Source organism: Rhinolophus ferrumequinum, chromosome 25 (genome assembly GCF_004115265.2).
Source record: "Rhinolophus ferrumequinum isolate MPI-CBG mRhiFer1 chromosome 25, mRhiFer1_v1.p, whole genome shotgun sequence".
Taxonomy (NCBI): Eukaryota; Metazoa; Chordata; class Mammalia; order Chiroptera; family Rhinolophidae; genus Rhinolophus; species Rhinolophus ferrumequinum.
Window position 1 is genome coordinate 4,323,551 of NC_046308.1, and position 20,844 is coordinate 4,344,394.

General features: G+C 43.7%; 1 protein-coding gene across 2 annotated transcripts; it reads right to left on the bottom strand.

Moving 5' to 3' along the window:
• Positions 1–1,425: 1,425 nt before the first annotated feature.
• TMED2 (transmembrane p24 trafficking protein 2) lies at positions 1,426–11,277 on the bottom strand. Of its 2 annotated transcripts, XM_033098246.1 has the most exons (5): positions 10,964–11,277; positions 9,314–9,506; positions 8,889–8,909; positions 6,731–6,838; positions 1,426–2,940 (listed from the first exon to the last, which is right to left on the bottom strand). In XM_033098246.1, the coding sequence occupies exons 1-5, from the start codon at positions 11,141–11,143 to the stop codon at positions 2,816–2,818; spliced, it is 627 nt and encodes a 208-aa protein (XP_032954137.1). In that variant the 5' UTR covers positions 11,144–11,277; the 3' UTR covers positions 1,426–2,815. The 2 variants fall into 2 exon arrangements, with proteins under 2 accessions (XP_032954137.1, XP_032954138.1); XM_033098247.1 differs by lacking the exon at positions 8,889–8,909 and having other exon boundaries at positions 10,964–11,268.
• Positions 11,278–20,844: the final 9,567 nt, after the last annotated feature.

The window sequence follows — 20,844 nt, forward strand, 5'->3', positions numbered from 1 at the left end:
GAGTAGCCACCTAGGCCAGGGGCGCCTTTCCACACCCAGCAAGCATTTCGGAGGGAGGGATTCTGCCGCGGCTCTCACTTTTTCCGCCAATTGGTGGCAGATGGCAGCACAATACCGCGTGCTGGCCAAAGGACAGTGGAGGGAATGGGTAGAAACGTACCCCAGCCCCGGCGCCCCAGGTTAACAGTGATGCAGAACAGGGTTAATAGTGGGGCTCCCATGCCGGGGTACATAATAAATGTTGGTTTACTTCCGAGGAAGTTGCCGTGAGTGCTAAGAACACTATCTTCTCATTCCTATGTTCACCACTGACTTGGGCCATTCGTTTCTTCACGCGCATTCAGCACGGTTTAACTGATCACGTTATGTGCTGGGCTCCGTGAGCACATCTTCTCCTGCTACGTGCGTGGCTTGCTCCCTTACATCCATCAGGACTTTTTAAAATGTCATCTCGATGCCCTCCTTTCCTAATCATTAAAACCGCTTACCCATAGCAAGTGACATGCCGTATAATCTACATATTCGCTTCGTCTCCTCCAGTAACAGGCAAATCCCGTGACAACGGGGGATTTTTCTCTCCTTTACCCCACGGGCCACAACTGGTAGCCCAGTCAATATTTACGGATAAATAAAATGGAAATGGTACTCATGCAGATTCATCTCAAACCAAATGAACTGAAACAGAAAAGCCCAAGGCAACATTTTCACTGAAATAAACTCATCACAACCTCAAAACACCTTTGACAAGTGTTTTATACAATGGGACTTCCACAGGCAGCTCTGAAAGCAAAGGAAGAGGGAAAAAACACAGAGGCATGTGCATTTGGGGCACTACTATCTTCCGAACTTGGGACCCTTTCCATGTCTGTTCCCTTGTTTCCAAAATGAGAATTATAATAGCACCCGGTGTACAGCGGTTTTAAGGAATAAATGAGACAGACCGCCTAAAGCACTTAGCACTCTGCCAGAACATTCCAGTGCTCAATAAATAGTACTCCCCTTCTTACTAGCAGGCCCCTCGTGTAATGGAGGAAGACAAATAGTTTCTAAAGGCAGAGATCTACTTTCTGGTTCCACAACAACTCTCCACGTGGGAGCCTTGGGCAAATCATTTAATCCCTCTTAAACTTACTTTCCACATCCATAAACCAAGTGGTTGAGTGAAAATCACTTAAAACGTATTTTTTGCAAATGAAAGAAATACTTAAGATGTTAACCTTGACCCATCAAAGAAACCACAGAGGGACACCTAAAATTGAGTTCCTATTCACTATCCTCAATTTATAGACATAAAAAGTAACCTTTATTAACAGGCGCATAATTACTTAGAAAACATGGGCATGCCTCATTTCAAATATAAATGGAAAGTTGATATATAACAAATGTGAATTAATCATTAATATATAAAACACGGAATACTGAGACTGTTTTTAAAAAGAATTGTTTATTTACTGAACCTGGGGCAGATTAGATACACAACCAATTTTAAATTTACATATTTTAATTCAATTTCAAAGTGTTTTCTCACACGCACACACAAAAAAAATTGGCATGCAACAGTTGTCCTAAGGTAAAACAGTCACCTTAAACTGTTGCCAAGTGTTTTCACTCAAGGTTGAAAAATTGTTTATCCTGAACATGAAAACCTGTAACAAATTTAAATTAATTATATAAAACTCGTTACTTGTAGTTTTACCCTTGCAAAGATCAAAAAAAAAATGTACAAGTAACTAATATACATCAGTCATAACATAATCCTGGATCACCCCCACACCAAAGCCAGATACTCCTTTTAATTTTGAACCCATCATCAGAGACCAAGAGAAACTCTTTTTGTTTTATACAAAATAAAATTCACATGTGCCAAAAAAGACCCAAGAAAAACAAAAACAAAAACCCTAGTACTGACAGTGATGGTTCGGTACTCTAATTAATGAGTGGCCAAATACCACTGATCAAAATTAAAATAGTGGCTGTATATCACTGCAATGAAATCACACGGGCATTAAACCCATCGCCATCAGAAATCCCGATTTTTCCAATTACATGAATGCATACCTCCTATGTGCCAAGAGTAGAGAAAGTGGATTGCCAGCACAGAAAGAAATAGAGTTACTACCATCAGCTGAAAAACCCAGAGTTGGCTTCAATAGAGACTTCTTACAAGGTCAGGGTCAAACCAAAAAATGGTTATTAGCTGCTTGTGTCATCAATTTAAGTAAAGATGAAGTCCTACGGTTCAAAGTAAAAATTTAGGGGGAAAAATGTTACTGGGTTAAGTCTTATCTTTAAAGCAAAAGCAAGACAAAGTATAAAAGTACCAACCCGGTAGCATACTCTGAAGTCACAGAGCTCTACCTTCGGTGGGTAGAAAATGTCACGATTCAGACTGTTGTTTCTCATAAGGACTCAACAAAATGAATCTGTAATGACCTGAACTGCCAGATCAGGGGTCCAAAGGTCGCAGTCATTTTAGTAAAGTATTATCCTGAACAATCTGCATTTTATTATGACAACAAAAGAAGAGATAATTAAGGACTATACGCCTACATTTCATTTACAGTGTTCGAGCTCTGGAAGGACCTGTATAATGGAGGCAGAATTCAAATAAGAAATTGTGCCAATCAAATGTCAAATTTTCACTATAACTTTCCTAAAAAGGTGTTTTTTCCCCCCATATTCTATTCATCACAAAGAAACATAAGCTGTGAATGTACAGTTCAGAAAATAAAAATGTACAAACTCATGACATTATTATGACCAAGATGTTTGGTAAACAGTGAATTATGAGTTTCAGATCATCAGGAAAAGGCTTCTAAACAACCCTCCGGACTTCAAAAAATCTCTTCAGGTAGTAGATCTGTCCCAATGTCATGGCAACTAGAACAAGAGCTTCAAAGAAGGACCAAAGGACCACTCTGCTGTTTGTGTTGTCATTGACTGTTGAAGACAAACAAACAAAATTTAACAACCAAAAAAACAAAAACACCAAAAAAAAACCACATAAGCATCATAAACTATCCCCTAGTCTTAGTCTGTGAAAGCAATGTTTGCACACCATTCAGAGTCCTCTAAATACTTTTGTCCGCAAGTAACTCAACTACTTAAAAGCAAAGAATTTTAGATTTCAATGGGATCTTAAAGATTCACATAGTCAAGCCCACTCTGCTTACGAATGGGGAACAGAAAGGAAAAGTGACTTGCCCAAGGTCACACTTCTAGGGTAAAAACTCAATTCAACATTCTATCTCACTCACACTGAAATGTCCCATAATAATCCTGGTTTGCTGAATCAGAAATTGACTTTAAAAAAAAATTAAGAGATTATTTCAAGATCAGTTACCCAAAAAGCACTACCTACCGAGTCAAAATGTGTTGGTCTAAGTGTCCTTTTCTTTAAACATTTATTCAATGAGTATTTATCGAGCACCTGCTACGTACTTGGCCTTTGTTCTCGGTGGGGGAGATTTCCCAGTTTCACGGAACAGTACTGGCAGTTACTATCAAACAAACTTAAATAAATCTCATTCTTTATCCCATTCTTAAGCTAAGGATTTGATCCTTAAAGCAGCTGCTATGACTATATTAATTTATTCTGCTCACTTTCAAGTTTCTGATCAAATTCTATAGCCTTAACTTTTTTAAATTACTAGGTAGTTTTCTGATTTTTCTGCAAATGGCCATTATTAGAAAGAATTGCAATTAGCAATATAGTAACATAGTAATCAGCTGAGTAAGTGTCATATGTATACCATGCGTAAAAAGATTAATTAGAATTGTCACAGCTACTGGATTGATGATCACTCAAAAAGAAGTGAAAACAATTAACATGTTTCCAAAAGGATAACTTCCCAGAGTATATGCCCAAGAACGTTAACTAGAACTCTAGAAACCACCAGCACTGAAAATTATTTTCCCCCCTTCTTCTCCCACCCCCGCCCCCGCCCCCTCCAGTTCAAGCCGTAGTTTCTCAGTCTAGATGTGTAGGACACAGCTCCCTGGCCCACGCTGGTATTAGGAGCCTTGCGGAGCGCTCCCCCCAGCTGAGGCCGTTCACGGCAGCCCAGCTCCAGGGAGAGCCGTTGTTCACAATCTGAGTTGTAGAGGGGGCAGCTCACTGGCCCATGTGGGAATCGAACCGGAGACATCTGCGTTAGGAGCACTGCGCTCCTACCACCTGAGCCACCTGGCTGGCCCCAACACTGAAATTTTAGTGCTAATTCCATGGCATGAAGTTTACTTCTGTTGAAAACATAACTAATTTGACCAAAGATATAGTGATAGAAAGAGAACTGATTCTGGGTGGTGAACATACAATGTGATATGTAGATGATGTAATACAGAATTGTACACCTGAAACCTATGTAACTTTACTAACCATTCTCACCCCCAATAAACTTTAATTTCAAAAAGAAAAAAGAAAAGAAAACCAACTTCTAGCATAACTGTGAATGACGGCATTTTAAGATTGTGTCTGAGAAGGGAATGGCTGAGTAAATACTTCAAACTAAGCAACCATGCAAAAATTACTTCTTTCCCTTCACTTATAGAAAAATGCATCTTTAAGCTTAAATTGAACACAATGAAGCATAATAACATAGGAAAGTAGCCACCAAGGAAAGTGTGTGTATATAAGACATTGCCCTCTGCCATTCACGTATTAGCCTGATCTAGTAACAACATAGTATTATTATAACACTGCAATTAAAAAAAAAAAAAAGCCTCATGTTCATCTCTGAGTGTTGTAGGAAGATGTACAAAAAACAAATAGTATTGGGGGAACTATTTCATTTGCAAAATTAAACTGAATGCCTAAAACAACTTGTTTGTGAGCATCTCTCTGGTCAAATTCATGGTGAAAGAATAAGGATGGCTGCTCCCACAGACCAGAAGACGGGTGCTTCCCCTGGCTGCTGTTTCCAAGAGCCTCCTGTACCTATGAAGCCATCTGGTCTGAACTAGTGAAATCTGCAAAGCAGTGAAGGCTCTTAGCCCTCAGATTTTGTTCGGTGCTCTTCTCATCCAGTAATGGACTGGTCCCCACCTGGGAGCAAGGTAAACCACAAATAGGTTCCTGTCAGGTATGGGAGAGAAGGGGGAGATCCTAGAGGGTGAAGAAATTTAAGAATGGTGGCAAGGAGGAGAAGAAATCATGGTGGAAGAGGCACAAGTGTGTGTATACAAGCCTTGGTCCACCTCATGCCCCACTCCACCCCAAAAAAAGCGAGAATGGGGGCACTTCTCCAATCTGCCATATATGCTTGTTATTTTCCCAAGGAGAGAGGAAGTCCATGTTCTAGGTCCTGGAGGCTCCTTTTCCCCAATGGCCAGAAGCACATCTTGAAGAAATTCCCCTGTGCTTGTCTCTTAAGAGTCACGCTTCTCTTCCTTCCCTACCCCAACCTCAGAACGAAGATTCCTGCCAAGTCACTTTACATTTACAGACAAGAGCTAGCCCCCAGTAAGGTCTATCCCTAAGAACTCCTTGGAGGATGGAAGACACTGAACCACAGGTGTGGACCTGAATCTAAAACGTGGTGGTCTGTGGTCTGTGGTCTGTGTGTCAACATGGTACCTCTTAATCATATGCTCCAGCGTCATACTTACGGCTCTGTTACGGGCTAACCAGGGTTCTGTAACCTAACGTGGGATTCCACTCCTCACTGTTTCCACAAATACATTCTCAGTTCCCAGTTTACAAAGTGGGGAGCCCAAACTGGTCTCCACTTGGTGACTGGCTATGTTCATGTTTCTGTGCGTTCTATTTTAACTAGGCTAAAATCTTCCGTTTTATGGGGCGGCTGGATGGCTCAAATGATTAGAGCGCGAGCTCTTAACAACAGGGTTGCCAGTTCGATTCCCACATGGGCCAGTGAGCTGCGCCCTCCACAACTACAGTGTTTCCCTGAAAATAAATCTAACCAGAAAATAAGCCCTAGCATGATTTTTCAGGATGTCATCCCCTGAACATAAGCCCTAATACATCTTTTAGAGCAAAAATTAATATAAGACCCAGTCTTATTTTCGGGGAAACATGGTAGATTGAAGACAACGAGCTGCCGCTGAGCTTCCGGAGGGGCAGCCAGATGGCTCAGTTGGTTAGAGCACGAGCTCGCAACAACAAGGCTGCTGGTTCAATTCCCACATAGGTTTGTGGGCTGTGCTTCCTGCAACTAAGATTGAAAACGGCGACTGGACTTGGAGCTGAGCTGCGCCCTCCACAACTAGATTAAAGGACAATGACTTAGAGCTGATGGGCTCTGGAGAAACACACCGTCCCCCAATATTGCCCAATCTAAAAAAAAAAAGTTTTTTTTAAATCTTCAGTTTTAGGGGAAATAAGCAACATCTCAGCATATATTAGTAATCATACTGGCACAAAAGTTTTAAATATGTGTTAAAAACCAATGCAATACCCATTTTACAATGTTTTTCCTTTCCGCTTTAAGAAATTAGCTTATTCTTTAGCTGACTATACTTTTGAAAAACTCTCAAAACCTTGTGCTGAATCTTCATAGCACTTATTGGTTTAGAACACGAGTCCCAATAATAAACTAGTGTAGTACAGAGCTCTACAAACATGTATACTTAAAAATATTTTTGCACAGGTGCTTTTTTAAGCCAATGATTTAGTATGCTTATGTCTGCGCAACTTCCCAACGAGGAGAGGGGAAGTGAGCTGGGGGGCACCACACACAAGGCCACAGGGCCAGCCGGCTCGTTAACTTACTCGCTCTGTGTATTCTCTCGCGAACTTCCATGTATTCCTGTTCGTGTTTTACAGCTGTCATCGCCACTGCTAGCTCATTAATCATTTCTTCCAGCTTGTTCTGGTGAGCTACAGAAGGGTTTGAAAACACAGTGGCACATATTTGGTAATCTCTTCTTGAAAAATACTTATCAAGTAATAAAAATATTGCTCAAAAAAGGCATACAAAAGCAGCTATGTTTAGAAATGGCACAGAAATCATTTTGAACAACTGATGACAATTTAATTCTCAAAGCACGTTTTTAAAGTCCATTCACAGCAGAGAAACATCTTTCAGGATAGAAAACATACTGTACAATTTTTACTAACTGAAGGAAAATAGTTATCCCTGAGAAATTTCTTCTAATGAACTGTTACTAAGTGAAGTTTACTATACTGACTGCTAATCAGAGAGGAAAAAAAAATGAGTGGAAAAAAGAAAGCACAAAGTATCAAACAAACAAAATCCCCAATAACACCCTAACAATAATCTACAAACAACAATATTTAAACTAAAATCAAAACCTACTCTTAAGGTGAAGACAAGCTCTCAGCTGCACAAGGTTTAAAACCGGTATTCTCCTTGGCCAAAAATGAACACAAGGTGAACAGTTCTGAAAAGTAAGTGTATGCTTCTGGGTAGTGCTTTATTGTGACAATGAAGAAACAGGGAGGAAAAAATATACCACAAGGAAAGATTCCCATTGGAGGAGTTGCTTTATCACTGTCCAGGATTGGGCCTCGTCTAGAAGTCCAAATTGCCACAGATAATCCTCAATTTCTTGTGAGAGGCCAAGGGCCCCTACCATTTTAAGGTATTTGGGCTGGAATCTCAACCCTTCCTCACGAGCTTCACTTTGGAAGGACCATGTACTACTACGTGGAACCTTTAAATCAGGGTTTCCAGGGGCACACTGTTAACATTTTGGACCAGATAATTCTTTTGTTGTGGGGAGCTATCCAACGCTTTGTAGGATCACCCACCAAGCCATGAGAATCAAAATGTCTCCTGATACTGCCAAATGCCCCAAATCATCCTGAAGCGAACCACTGCTTTAGAAGAAGGCTTGATTTGACAGCTGCCATCCAATGACATTAACAAGCAAAAGCAAGAATTTCAGGTATCGTGTTAAAGGATTATTTAAGAATAGTTCAATATTCACATTCATCAGCCAACATTTTCTAACTACTTAGAAAGGACTAATCTCCTGAAAATGAACAAACACAAAGCCCTTCAAAACTCCCAATTCTCCTTGAGAATTAGCCAACTCCTACACTGTAAATGACCATGAAAAGCAGCACAGGAATTACTAAGTAGTATGATTCTCTAAATTCTATAGATTTCAAAACCTAGCAAACACTTCATCTTCTTTACGATGTAAGCGCTCTACTAACTGCTCAATGTCTAAGACAAATATTACCATGTTAATGCCGTGAAGTATACTGAGCAGCTCCGTTCAGCTCCGTTCCAAAAATCCTAATACTCTATGTCCTGTGACAACACCCTCATTCCCCAGCCCCGCCCCCAAAAAATCCAAACGTGCTGGCTCCTGGTAAGCAGTTTATCCAGAAGAGTCAATTCAGAGTTCAACGCTGATCATCTGAGGAATAAAATGTAATCTAACTATAACATATGGCTGAAAGAACTTTTGTCACCATATCTAGACATGGCTCCTAGAAATGCATTTCATATACAACCAAGTTTCAAGTTAGAAAACTTTAATATGGTTAAAACAAGCCTACAACATACTTCCTACAAAGTCAACAGCACCATTTGCTATTAGCTATGTTTAATCAAGACTTTTACTTGTCCAGTTATGGTTGACTCTTTCCACGCTTCAGCATTCATTGAAAATATATATATATATATATATATATGACAATGGTACTACTAAAAAATCAATGGCTGTGTTCCTAGTTCTATTCATTTAAAATGACCTGACCTGTACCTCCTGTCAAATAAATAAAAACCACCAAAAACAATCACTCTAAAACTCTAATTAGTTGTAGGGTTGTTTTTGTTTAAGACAAAAAACACTCTCATGCTAACAAACTGAGGTTAGAAGGAAAGCAGAAATTAGATAACAGCAAACAAAAATATGCAAAAAGACAGGATGCCATCAAAAATCAATCCACATACCATCCCAGGTATCTCCACCACCTAAAGAAAAGTTTAAGATACAAACACACACAAAAATAAAACAACAAAAAGTTTAGCTACACTAGTCATGTATACAAATGAGCAAATAAAGATGTGTATACCAGGATTTGCAAAGTAGCAGAGGAAACCACCTAAGACACATGTAATCCACATGCTAGCACAAAGTTGCCAGGAGGGGCAACTGCAAAGAACTAAAATATAAACATGAACTTCCAGAAACTTCTTTTTGTTAATTAGGTGATTTGGATAAATCAAAAGTATGTTTCACAAGAGGGTTTTGATTTCAAAGACAGTGTGAATGAACCTAGAATAAGAAATCACACATAGATACTCAATTCAGATGGTGAAAATGTACAGAATTAACTCCTGGGACGTGATACAAATCTTCCGAATGTTCATCTCACCTTCTGTTTCCATGTCTTGTCCTTTTGGCGCCTCACCGATATCAATGGTGAACATCACTATCTTTGGAGTCATGGTGGACATCCTATTGCTAAAACAAAACTTGTATGTTCCATCCATGTGAGCAGCAAATGTGTATTTCCCACTGGACTCCCGGTCTCCTTTATAAATTCCTTTATTATCAGGCCCTGTAATCTGGAGGCAGGAGGGAAATGCATGAGATTATCACGGAAGATTTCAAATCATAGGTTTCGTAAGTGATGTCTATTGGCAGGCAGTAGGATATTTGCTAAGAAAATGTAATTTTCAGGGAGCTCCACAGCAGTTGGTAACAGTAACCTCTCTGGGCTCCCACGTAGGAGACCAGGCTCTCCAAACACCTTTTAACTCTGACTACAGAGTTCCTCTCATTTGTTCAACTCAAATGTAAATTCCCCAGAAACAGAAACCACACCTTACACATTGTCTCCAAGTGTCCTAACACCTCCAACAAACATGCAAACAATGTATCCACTAACATCAAAATAAAAAAATCTCTTTAAAACTAAGAATTTTGAGCAAGGGGCATTTCTAGGTTTTCCTGATTACGGCCAACCAGTGAAGGAATCCGCTTCATCTGAGAAGCCTGAAAGCTTAAGGAAAAGAACTAGACTGGAAATTAGGAGACTGTGTTCTCATTGCAATCTGCTCCAGATCGGCTGTTGGGTTCTGTTCAAGTCAGTTCCTCTTATAAAGCCCTGGACACTGGAATCGTTGATCTCTAAGGTCTTAGCTAATCTGAACAGTCACTCCTTCCATTACCCACTTACTTCTGAACTTCACATGGATTGTGTAATTCGTGCCCAACTCTGCTAACGTGCACTATCAACTAGAAAAGTCCTTAAACCCAATTAATCATGCTAACAGATGAATTTAAATATTAATCATATCTGGTTTCCAAAAAAAAGTTAGAGGTGACTCATTCCTTTGGTTTAAAAAAAGATATGGGATGAAATGTAGGGACTACTGGTTTCTTAAAATAATTCCCCGTTTTCTCCACTGCAGTCATTACTCCTAAAATGCACGACCCAACTCCACCTCTCTTCGTCAGAGATGGTTCAACGATATATCCGGAGGTTTGCGTAAAAAACTAAAACACTCTGGTCGTTTCTATGAAAAGTAAAGAAAAACACCACGCGAACGTCTGCCTAGCATTCCTCGGTAACTTTCGGTGTACTTTCTCGAAACTTTTCCTGCCACGTTCCAACATTAATCCGTTACGTGAACGAATGCAGCTGCGGACCCGATCGAGTCCTGCCACCAGCCAGCCGCCCCGAGATGCGCCTTCCCCGCCCGGAGCTGACACGCGGCGCTTGGTCGAGAAAGCTCGGCGAGAGGTCCCAAGGGGAACCCCAAGCTGACAACCCCAAGCAACTCAGCAACCGCTCCGTATCCCGGGGGGAGCCCGGGGCCTGGAACCCGGCGGGCCGCGGGCGAAACGGCCGTGAGGGGGTCGCCGCGGCGGGGGCCAGGCGACAGCCTGGGTCCCTTCCGGGGCTCGGACAGCAGCCTCCACGTCCCGCGCCCTCCTCAGGCCCCTCGCGGGCCCCGGGCGCCGCCAACCCCCGAGCGAACGCGCGACCCCGCCTCGGCCGCGGGCAGCGCGCCCGCACCTCCACGTCGATGTCCAGGAAGCCTCCCTCCGCCACCTCGAAGATGAGGCCCATCTTGGTGCCCGAGGTGACCCGCTCGAAGAAGCACTCCTCGGCGTGCGCGTCGATGCTGACGAAGTAGCCCGATGCCGTGGCCAGGAGGGCGGCCAGGAGCACCAGCAGCTCAGCAAGCGTCACCATGGTGGGGCTGGAGCCGAAGCCAGGATCGGGACTGCGGCCTCCAGAGCCGCCGTCGCCGTCGCCACCACCGCTGCCGCCTCAGCCGCCGCCAACTCAGCTCCGCCCGTTCCGGCTGCGCCACCCGAGGGGGCTGATGCGTGCGCCCTGGATTGGCGGGCGCTGGCAGCTGCCACGTAACGGGCGCACGGCGGCCGCCGAGGGACAAGGCGGCTCCGCGCGGCCAGGGCCTGGACGGTGGCTCCGAAGGACCAGAAAACGTCGTCCCCACCTCCATCCCCTTTCGCGCGCATCCTAAAGTTCACGAGAAAGCGACAGCATCGAGAAACCTCCCCTGCCCGACTGCAGTACCCTCTTAGATTGTTCAAAAACATGGCGAGAGATTCGGAGGCAACAACACGAGTGGACGGACGGGGAGATGGGGGCTGTGTTGGCCTCTCCTCACCCCTCAAAAATCGACGGGGGAAGGAGGGAGGCGCGTACGTCCAGAGTGGGAGGGGACACGAGGGAACCAACTGAGATGTTGAAGTATTTTATACCTCCACCTAAATGAAGGGTACACGAGGGTTTACATATTTTTGTAATCAAGAAGATGTATATTTAAGACTAATGCACTTTATTTTACTGTTAAAAAAATCCTTGTCCAAATCCTTCCAAAATTAGAATTCTCTCAGTTCCCCCAAATCTTGCTGCCACACCATTTCCCCTTAGCTCTTGCCAGCTGCTAGGACAATTTTCCCCCTGCCCTTTGTCTCCTAACATTCTCCTACTCATTCCTCAAAAGTCAATTCAAATGTCGTCGTCTCCTCCGAAATGTGCCTGAACATTCCTTCTGCCAAATACCAGCCCCCCGCTGTGTGCTTAGGGCGCAGACCTGTGCCTGCTGAGGTATAGTCGTTTACCAGTCTGCATCCCTCCGGAGGCACCGGGTATATGCATGCTGTGCTCTCAGGCCCTTCCAGGGCCACAGAAGACCTCCCTCATGACATCTTAGCTAGTTCAGTGAACTGGCCAGGGGATGAGGACACCTAGTCGTTACTCTAGTTTTGCACGGAGCTGTGTGACCTTAATTATGTTACATCACCTCTTATCTGTACAAAGGGGGTGAACACCATATGCTTTCCTTATCTGCCAAAGTCATGAGGATCAGATGACTCATGCTTGTGAATGTGCTGCGCACGTTTCTTAAGGACATCATCAGGCAATAGGGGGCAGTAGTGGCCCAATATCCGTTTCCTACTTCAGGTGTCAAGAAACAGGTGCAGCTACAGTGAGGGAAGCTTCCTGGTTATTGAACAAGTTCTAGCAATGATCCCCTGATTCTCCACCTTCCCGGCTGTGGCAATGGCCCTGCTTCGCCTGTAGAATAATCTGGGAGCCATCATTGGAGGGAGGGTCAGCCTAGAGCCTGCTCTACCACTCTACCAGCCTCGCCAACCTATTTATATGCCTGTTTCCCTACATTAAATCTCTTTCTGCTTAAAATACCTACAGAGGTATCCTATTAAACTGATGGACGGGACTGTTGGACTTACCAAGCAACCCAACTCTGTAGAAAATTGCCAAGAACAATTCTGGTTTTATCTAGAAATTAAGTGTTCTTTTTTTATTTTTGAACTAATTAAATAATATTCTAACTCCACAGATCGGGGATTTTAAATGCTGACAATGAATTGTATATTGTGAGGGTTGTATTTTATAAATCAGGGGACCCAAATTCAAATGCCTTCAGCAATCGGGAAGTTTATGTGAATGAGAGATGGCACCAGCTTAAGGCAATAGGGAGTGGGGAGGACTGTGGAAAACTGTATCAGATGCTGTACCTAAATACGTGGGGTTTTTTAAAGATTTTATTGGGGAAGGGGAACAGGACTTTATTGGGGAACAGTGTGCACTTCCAGGACATTTTCCAAGTCAAGTTGTTCCCTCTACCCCAGTTGTAGGGGGCACAGCCCACCATCCCCTGCGGGAGTCGAGGAGTCGAACCGGCAACCTGTGGTTGAAAGCCCACAGGCCCATGTGGGAATCGAACTGGCAGCCATCGGAGTTAGGAGCACGAAGCTCCAACCGCCTGATCCACCGGGCGGGCCCCTGTACCTAAATACGTTTGACTCCAATTTTTGGAAACGCTGTGGTGGCCAAGCCAGAGATGCAGCCAGAAGTCATCTGTAAATTTATTTTTTATGCTATAAAAGTAATTGTACTGTCTAATAATTGGAAAAGAGACAGAATAACTCTAATCACAGTACTATAAAATAATCAGTATCACCACTCGGTATAGTTCCTTCTTTGTACAGGTTTTTCTTTTTAACATCGTTGTCATAATTACTCATCAGGTGTCTTTTCAACATATTTCAGGATGAAGACAAATTAATTCAAAGAACCACATGCTCTTGAGACTTGCCAGGTCACCCATAGTAAGCGTGCATGTCTACTGTCCTCAGCACAGATTGGCATGAGCTACTGTGCCATGCTGTGCATGAATATTCTGACACAACAAATAGTTGGCACATAGTGGATACTCAAAAAATATATGATGGGAGTTGTGGTCAAGATGGCAGAGTAGGTTTTTGGATGAGCAGACGTTTTTAATTTGTATGAAATTTCTCTTATGTTAAAATAAAATTTATGATAAAAAATATATTTGATGAATGATGAACGAAGCTCTCAAATGCACCCACCCTCCTTCCTTCCCTCCCTTCTTTATTGAGATATAATTCACATACCGTAAAATTCACCCTTTTAAACTATTCACTGGTTTTTAGCACATTCACAAAATTGTTCAGCCATCAACAATAATTCCAAAGCATTTCATCATCCCCAAAAAGACACACTGCAGACACATTAGCGTTCATTCCCCACCCCCCCTGCCCCTAGTAACCATTAATCTACTTCCCGGCTCAGTGGATTTTGACTGGGATTCTACAATATGTGACCTTATGTGACCAGCTTCTCTCACTGAGCATGTTTTCAGGGTTCATCCACATTGTAGCATGTATCAGTATCTCATTCCTTTTGATGGCTGAATAATATTCCATTGTGTGTATGGATAGGCCACATTTTGTTTATCCATTCACCCTTTGATGGACACTTGGTTTGTTTCCACTTTTTGGCTATTATGGAGAATGCTGTTATAAACATACATGCACATATTTTTGTATGGACGTGTTTTCAGTGCTGTTGGGTATATACCAAGAGTGGACAAAATAATTTATTTCTGCTTGGAATCAGCAGCTTGTTGTGGCAGGGACTAGGCAACCAGATTAGAAATTGATGAGGTGTTTGTATCAGTTACACCAGTACATTCTCAAATGCTGGCAAGTTTTGAAGACAAAAACAAAAGGCTGTTTCTACACAAAGGCTAGATCAGCTTTCTGCCATCTGGGTTTTAACGCTCCCCTTCCCTTCTGGTCCCACAAAAGTCTTCTTTAAAATTCGGGAAAATTAAAGGACCCTGGGGGATTTTCTTTCATCATTCTTTTTTTTTCATTTTCAGATTTAAAGTGTCACTTTATTGAGAACAACATTAATACATAAAAATAATCAGAATTCAAGACAGATGTAACCACAATATCACCACCTTACCCAATCAGCCATTCTAGCCCTCTGTGCATTGGATCCCAGCCCTCTCTGCTCTCCTCTGCATCACTGGCCCCCTTGTACTCTGCTTCCTGGTAGGTTCAGCTAATTGCAGGTACTGACAGGAGATTGGAAAGTAGAGGAAGGGAGAAGCGAGGGCCTGTGTCTCCCTCTCTGCTTTGGGAAGCACGTCTGCTACGGGCTGAATCTTGCTGAATCTTCAGGACTCCAGCTCCTCTGAAGTTCCAGCTTCCACTGGGTGGTCTGGCTTCTAGGCTCTGGTAACCCCACTTCCTCTCTTAGCTCCTCCAGTCCTAAGTGAGTTGGAGTCTGTCTGCTGTTGTTCATTTGTGGGTTGTCTCCTCATCCCTGGTTTGTCTCCTCAGCTCTATCATCACCTGTTGTGATGGCTTCAGAATATATCCACAAATGTTTTGACCCTCCTCGCTTCCAAAGGTGGAGCCCAGTTTCTCTCCCCTGCACTGGGGGGAAGACCTAGTGACTCACTTCTGTCTCCAACAAGGTGGCATATGTGACCGTGTGTGACCTCTGAAGCTGGGTAATAAAAGGCATTGTTGCTTCTACCTTGTCTTCTTGAATCGATTCCTCTGGGAGAGGCCGGCTGTCATGTCGTGAGGACACGCAAGCAGCTCTGGAAAAGGCCCACGTGGAGAGAGACTGAGGCCTCCCACCCACGGCCGGGTGACAGGCATCTTGGAAGTGGCGCCTCCAGCCCCAGTGAAGCCTTCAGATGGCCCCAGCTCTTGACCTCAAGCTAATGAGAGACCTTGTATCGGAACTGCTCAGCCAAGCTGCCCCTCAATTCCAGACCTGCAGAAACTATGAAAGATGATGATTATTGTTGTTGTAAGCCACTAAGTTTTCAGGTTACTTTTTACCCAGCAATAGGTAACTAAAAACCAATTTCCTACATGGAAACGTTTCTGTTAGAAACACCTAGAGTGAGTTCTATTTTCTTACTGATACAAACTCTTGTCCTGAATTGTAAATCAAATGCAAAATTAGCATCTATGAAATGTGAACAATGTAAATGTGAGGCTGTTACTGAGAGTGAGACTGGGTCACATGACCCCAGGCCCCTGTGATGGGTTCTGCGTGTACACAGCAAACAATAATACCTGGAAGTCATTAATTACAGGCTGAAGAGGGCAATCCAAGTAGAAAAAGCTACAGGAGAACGGAAGGGGGTCATTCTTGATGGTAGGATCCACTGGTGAGAATATTAGTGTAGAGGCAGGAATAATATTTAAAGAAGGATTTGGGTAATGATGTGCAAAGAAAAGGATATTCTAGATCATGAAGTTGAAATTGAAGTATTAAAAAGAGAAAGGTTTTAGATGGCCACATTTCTACAGTGTGGACAAGCACTACCAGCTTCCTGGTCCCAAACTAAATATGGATTTTTTTTCCTCTGTTCAACATGTGTTCTCTGTTCTACAAGAGCACTCTGCTTGTCCATTGAGGATTCCCCTCCCTCCTGTCTTATCCCATGCCATTCAGGTGAACTGCCCCCACCCACTGGCTCTAAGCCTGACCAATCAGCAACTTCTATCTCCCTAAGCACAATGATTGGTCCAGGGATGGGCATGTGTCCCAAACTGAGCCAATAATATGCCATGAAAATTCATTGACTTTTCTGAGGTTATTAAACCAGTAGGATGTAACCCTAGAGGTCCTGGAGGCCACCTTTGCCACACCGTGTAGAGAACCTGCATGAAGATGATGTTAACATTGTACAAATCTGGAGCTGAGGGTTAAGGAACAACAGAAGTCAGATGACATCGCTGAGCCCCTGAATCCAGCTGTGCCTGAAGTCCACCTCCTGGATTTCTTGTTCATGTAAATTTTTTGCTTAAGCCAGTTTGAATTGAAGAGTTCTGACAAACTGTGAAAATGCAAAGCAAGGCGTTAGAACTACAGAGACTTCCCCCATGTTTGTTTGGAGATGGTCATGATAAGCAGGCTCAATGATATATATGCTTTAAAATAATTTAGGTCAATTCATTGGGGCATGGATTAGACATTTTGACAGTGCATAAGGAGAACCTATGTTTTCAACGACTAGGTTATGGGCTACAAAGTACTAATCACTTTGTTAGCCCCATCACTCATGTATGGGATCATACTCAATTCCTTTCTGACAGGGACTTTCCTTCCTCACCTGTAAAATGGGTAATATCTCCTCAGGGTGGCTGCTTGCCTACCCCACCTCTGCAGACTGAGTCAGCTGCTCTTATTCTGGGTTTAAACAAAACCCTGTGTGTGGTTCTATCATAGTTTTTATCTTGTTATTTCATTTTTTAATATTCAGATATCATTTATATACCATACAATTCACCGTTTAAAGTGTACAATTCAATGGTTTCCGTTATATTCAACCATCACCACAATCTTTTTTTTTTTTAATTCTTAAAGCTCATTGGTTCATGCAGCTACAAAGCTTTGAGGTAGCAAAAAAATAAGGCACAGTTTGATCCAGTTGCTCAAATGACATCCCAGGATATGGTCTGATCTCAGACCCACCTTGACCCTGCTTGCCTTCTTATTCAGCCTGGCTCTTTCAAAACTAACAAGGCTTCCAGGCAATGTTCTCAGCAACTCATGGAAAAAACTACCAACCAAAATGATAACTTACCTTTTTCAAGAGGCCAGGAAAAGTGTTCTGGACTCTCATTGAACTGTCTGAGGTCAGTGCTCATTCCTGAGCCAACCACCAGGCCCACAGGTTGGGTGGTGCTGATTGGTCAAGCCTGGGTTTCCTACCCTGGAACAAGGAAGCAGGGGAGGGGTGGTTCATCTGAGGAAAATCAGAAAAATGGGATAGATCCTAGCAGGCAAAACAACAGATGTATCTCTCTACTCACTGGACTACACACTCCTTGAGGTCAGGGACTTGTGATCTAATTTATCTTTGCACTCTCGGAACCCTGCCTGGCACACAGAAGGTACTCAATGGCTGTGAGCTTCCTTTTCGCTTTCCCATCTCACTCTATTCTGGAGCCTGGTTCATCTCCCCAAAACAAGGAGTTCTTTGAGGAGGTAAAGGTTCCTGCGAAGTGATCTGAGCTTCCAGAAGGAAAGTACTGCTTTTATCACAGGCAAAGCAACAGGGAAAGTAGAAACAATCCAAAAGTCCCACATGGATGGATGAATGGATCAACAAAATGTGGTCCGTCCATACAATGGGATATTACTCAGCCATAAAAAGGAAAGCGGAACCGACACATGCTGCTACAATATGGACGAACCTGGAAGACATGCTGGTCAGCGAAGGGAGCCAGTCACCAAAAGGCCGTATATTGTACGTTTCCATTTGTATGAAATGTCCAAAACAGGAGAATCCATAGAGACAGAGAGCAGTAGAGTAGTGCTTACCTCGGGCTGTGGTGGGGAGTCAGGAGGAAACGGGGAGCGTCTGCTAATGGGGTTTCTGTTTGGAACGAAATGGATTTTCTAGGACTAGACAGAGGTCATGGTTGTGTGTATCTGTGAATATACTAAACGCCACTGAACGGTACCCTTTCAATGCCTGAGTTTTATGGCGTGTGAATGAACTGCATCTCAACAAAGCTGCTTACAACAAAGGAACTGGCAGGAGTGGTTCAGTTGTCCGAGGTACAAGTCCAGAAACAGCCAGCTCAGCACAGCTGGAGCAAGACGGCAGAAAGGGCAGCCAGGCGAGGCTGTGTCTTTGAGATGCGATCATATGCTGAAGCTGGTCGGCGTTGGGTTTTGTTTTTTCCTAGACCGTATTTCCACCCTGAATAATATCAAGCACATGTCATGTCTTTGAGAAAAAGCAGAGCAGTGCGTGACATCATGTGCTGGCCTGGCACTGTCAGCTGGCCTTGGTGTTCTCCCGTGGAAATAACAATGTCACAGAACATCACCACGAAACAAGGCCACTCTGTGACCATGACGGAACAAGACAGAACACAAACATGGTCCAGGCCACAAAATACCAGATGTCTCCTTCTCTGGGCTGATATGAGTGGCGGCTGCTGCTTTACCAGTCACAGCTCTAGCCTCACTCTGGGCTGTCCTCCGAGCAGATAAGATCTATTAAGAGCCCCAATCCTAGAATTACTCCTGCTTCCTGACAGCACCCATTCTAGAGCAAAGCCCCAGATCCTTAAACTCTCCCCAGAACCACCCAGCCAAACCCAAATCCTGTTAGTTTCTTTCCTGCCCCCTAATGTTCTCACTGGGACACCCCACGGTTCCCTGTGGTGTGTGTTCTCCCTGGGTGCGAGTAACGAGCCCCCGGCTTAACTACTGTTGTGTTCCTGGTGGTCTTTGGCTGGAGGACATTGACAGCTACCCAACACCTGCTTTTTATTTATTTACTTGACGCCAAAGCCAGCTCCAAGAGCACACAAGGTCAACAACATGCTCTCTGGCCTTGGACTGACCTGGGTTGAACCTCAGCTGAGCCACTCACTGTGAGACCTGTGGCAAGTTAATTTACCTCTCTGAGCCTCAGTTTCTCTGCTATGAAATCATGTCATCCTTCTCCTTACAAACCCTACAGTGGCTCCCAAGCTCATTCAGAACCAGATCCATAGAGCATTCCCTTCCCTGGGGTCCTATGTGTACATGCAGGCCCCACTCTCCTCTGTCTCTTCCCACACTTCCCCTCTCAGCTCCGCTCAAGCCCCATGGACCCCTGCAATGACTACCTCACCAGGCACACTCGGGGCTCTGCACATCCTGTCGCCTTTTCCTAGAATCGTCTTTTCACAAGTTTCTTCATGTCTCACTCCCTCACTTTCCCCAGGTCTCTGCTCCAATGTCACCTCCTGAAGGAAAAGCCTCCCAATTCTGTCACCCTCTAATCCAGTAGTTCTCAAATTTGGGTGAACAACCAAATCACCCAAAGATGCTGATAAAATTAGAAAGGCCCATGCCTGCTCCGATTCATTGCCACAGGTGGGAATGTAAGATGGCACAGCCACTTGGGAAAACAGTTCGGTGGTTTCTTGAAAAGTTAAGCTCCTGCTTCCCATGCGGCCCAGACATTCTACTTCTAAGCATTTACCTCAAAGGAAGGAAAGCACGTGTCCATACAAAGACCTGTGCGTGAATGTTCACAGTATTTGAATTAGGCAAATACTGGAAGGGACCCAAATGTTCAGCAACAGGTGAGAGGATGAACAAATTGTGGTATATCGGTACAGTGGAATATTACTTAGCAATCCAAAGGAATGAGCTATTTATACACACAACAATTTGAATGACTCAAAGCCAGACCAAACAAAGTACATTCAGCTTATTTCCTGTTTTTGGATGATTTTGAGTAAAGCTACTATAAGCATTCTCATCTCCTTTCTGTTGGGTATAAACCTAGAAGCAGATTGGCTGGGTCAGAGAGTAGGCGTACGTTTAGGTTTGGAAAACTGCTAGTCTTCCAAAGCGATTTTACCAATTAACTCCTAAGAGCATTGTGTGAAGGATCTGACCTTGACAAGTTTGAAAACCGAACAAGGGGCTAGTGCCGTTGAAGTGTGGAGAATAAAGAAGGGCTAGATGCCCTCCCCCCAGCCTCCAAAGAACAATGGAAACCATGGAAAGGATTTAAGGCAATAAATGGCATGGGCAAAAGTGCACTTTAGAAGGATGTGTGGCTTCGGCTGCTGGGTGGAGAGCACACGGTGGGGCGGGGGAGACTGGGGAAGGGAAAGGAGGGGGCTTTGCTGTCTGCAGTGTGGGCCTGTGAGCCGTGGCTGCAGCCTTCCTTTTTCCTGCCTCATTTATAGGCAGGAATGGGGCGCTGGGCAGATGAGGACATAACGTGTGTCGGCCACTCCTCATAAACTTGAACGAATCAAAAATTGGGGTGGCTGGTTAGCTCAGTTGGTTAGAGCGTGGTGCTAATAACACCCAGGTTGCTGGTGCAATCCCTGCATGGGCGCTGTGAGCTGCACACTCCTTAAAAAGAAAAAGAAAAAAAGAAACAATCAAAAATTAAGTGTCGGTTGGCTAGCCCAAACCAGGAAATAGCAGGAATGCCTGTCAAGGGAGAAATGATCCAGGTAAATTACGCGACATCCATAAAACAGAAAACTATACAATCATTTAACAGAATGAGAGCGGTATTATCTATT

Excerpts from the sequence above, each read along its gene's own strand:
- TMED2 (XM_033098246.1), bottom strand. The coding sequence starts at position 11,143 with ATGGTGACGCTTGCTGAGCTGCTGGTGCTCCTGGCCGCCCTCCTGGCC. Across the intron at positions 8,910-9,313 it reads ACAAGACATGGAAACAGAAG|GTGGTGGAGATACCTGGGAT; the intron begins GTGAGATGAACA and ends ACTTTTCTTTAG. Across the intron at positions 6,839-8,888 it reads TGGTGGAGATACCTGGGATG|CTCACCAGAACAAGCTGGAA; the intron begins GTATGTGGATTG and ends ACCCTTCTGTAG.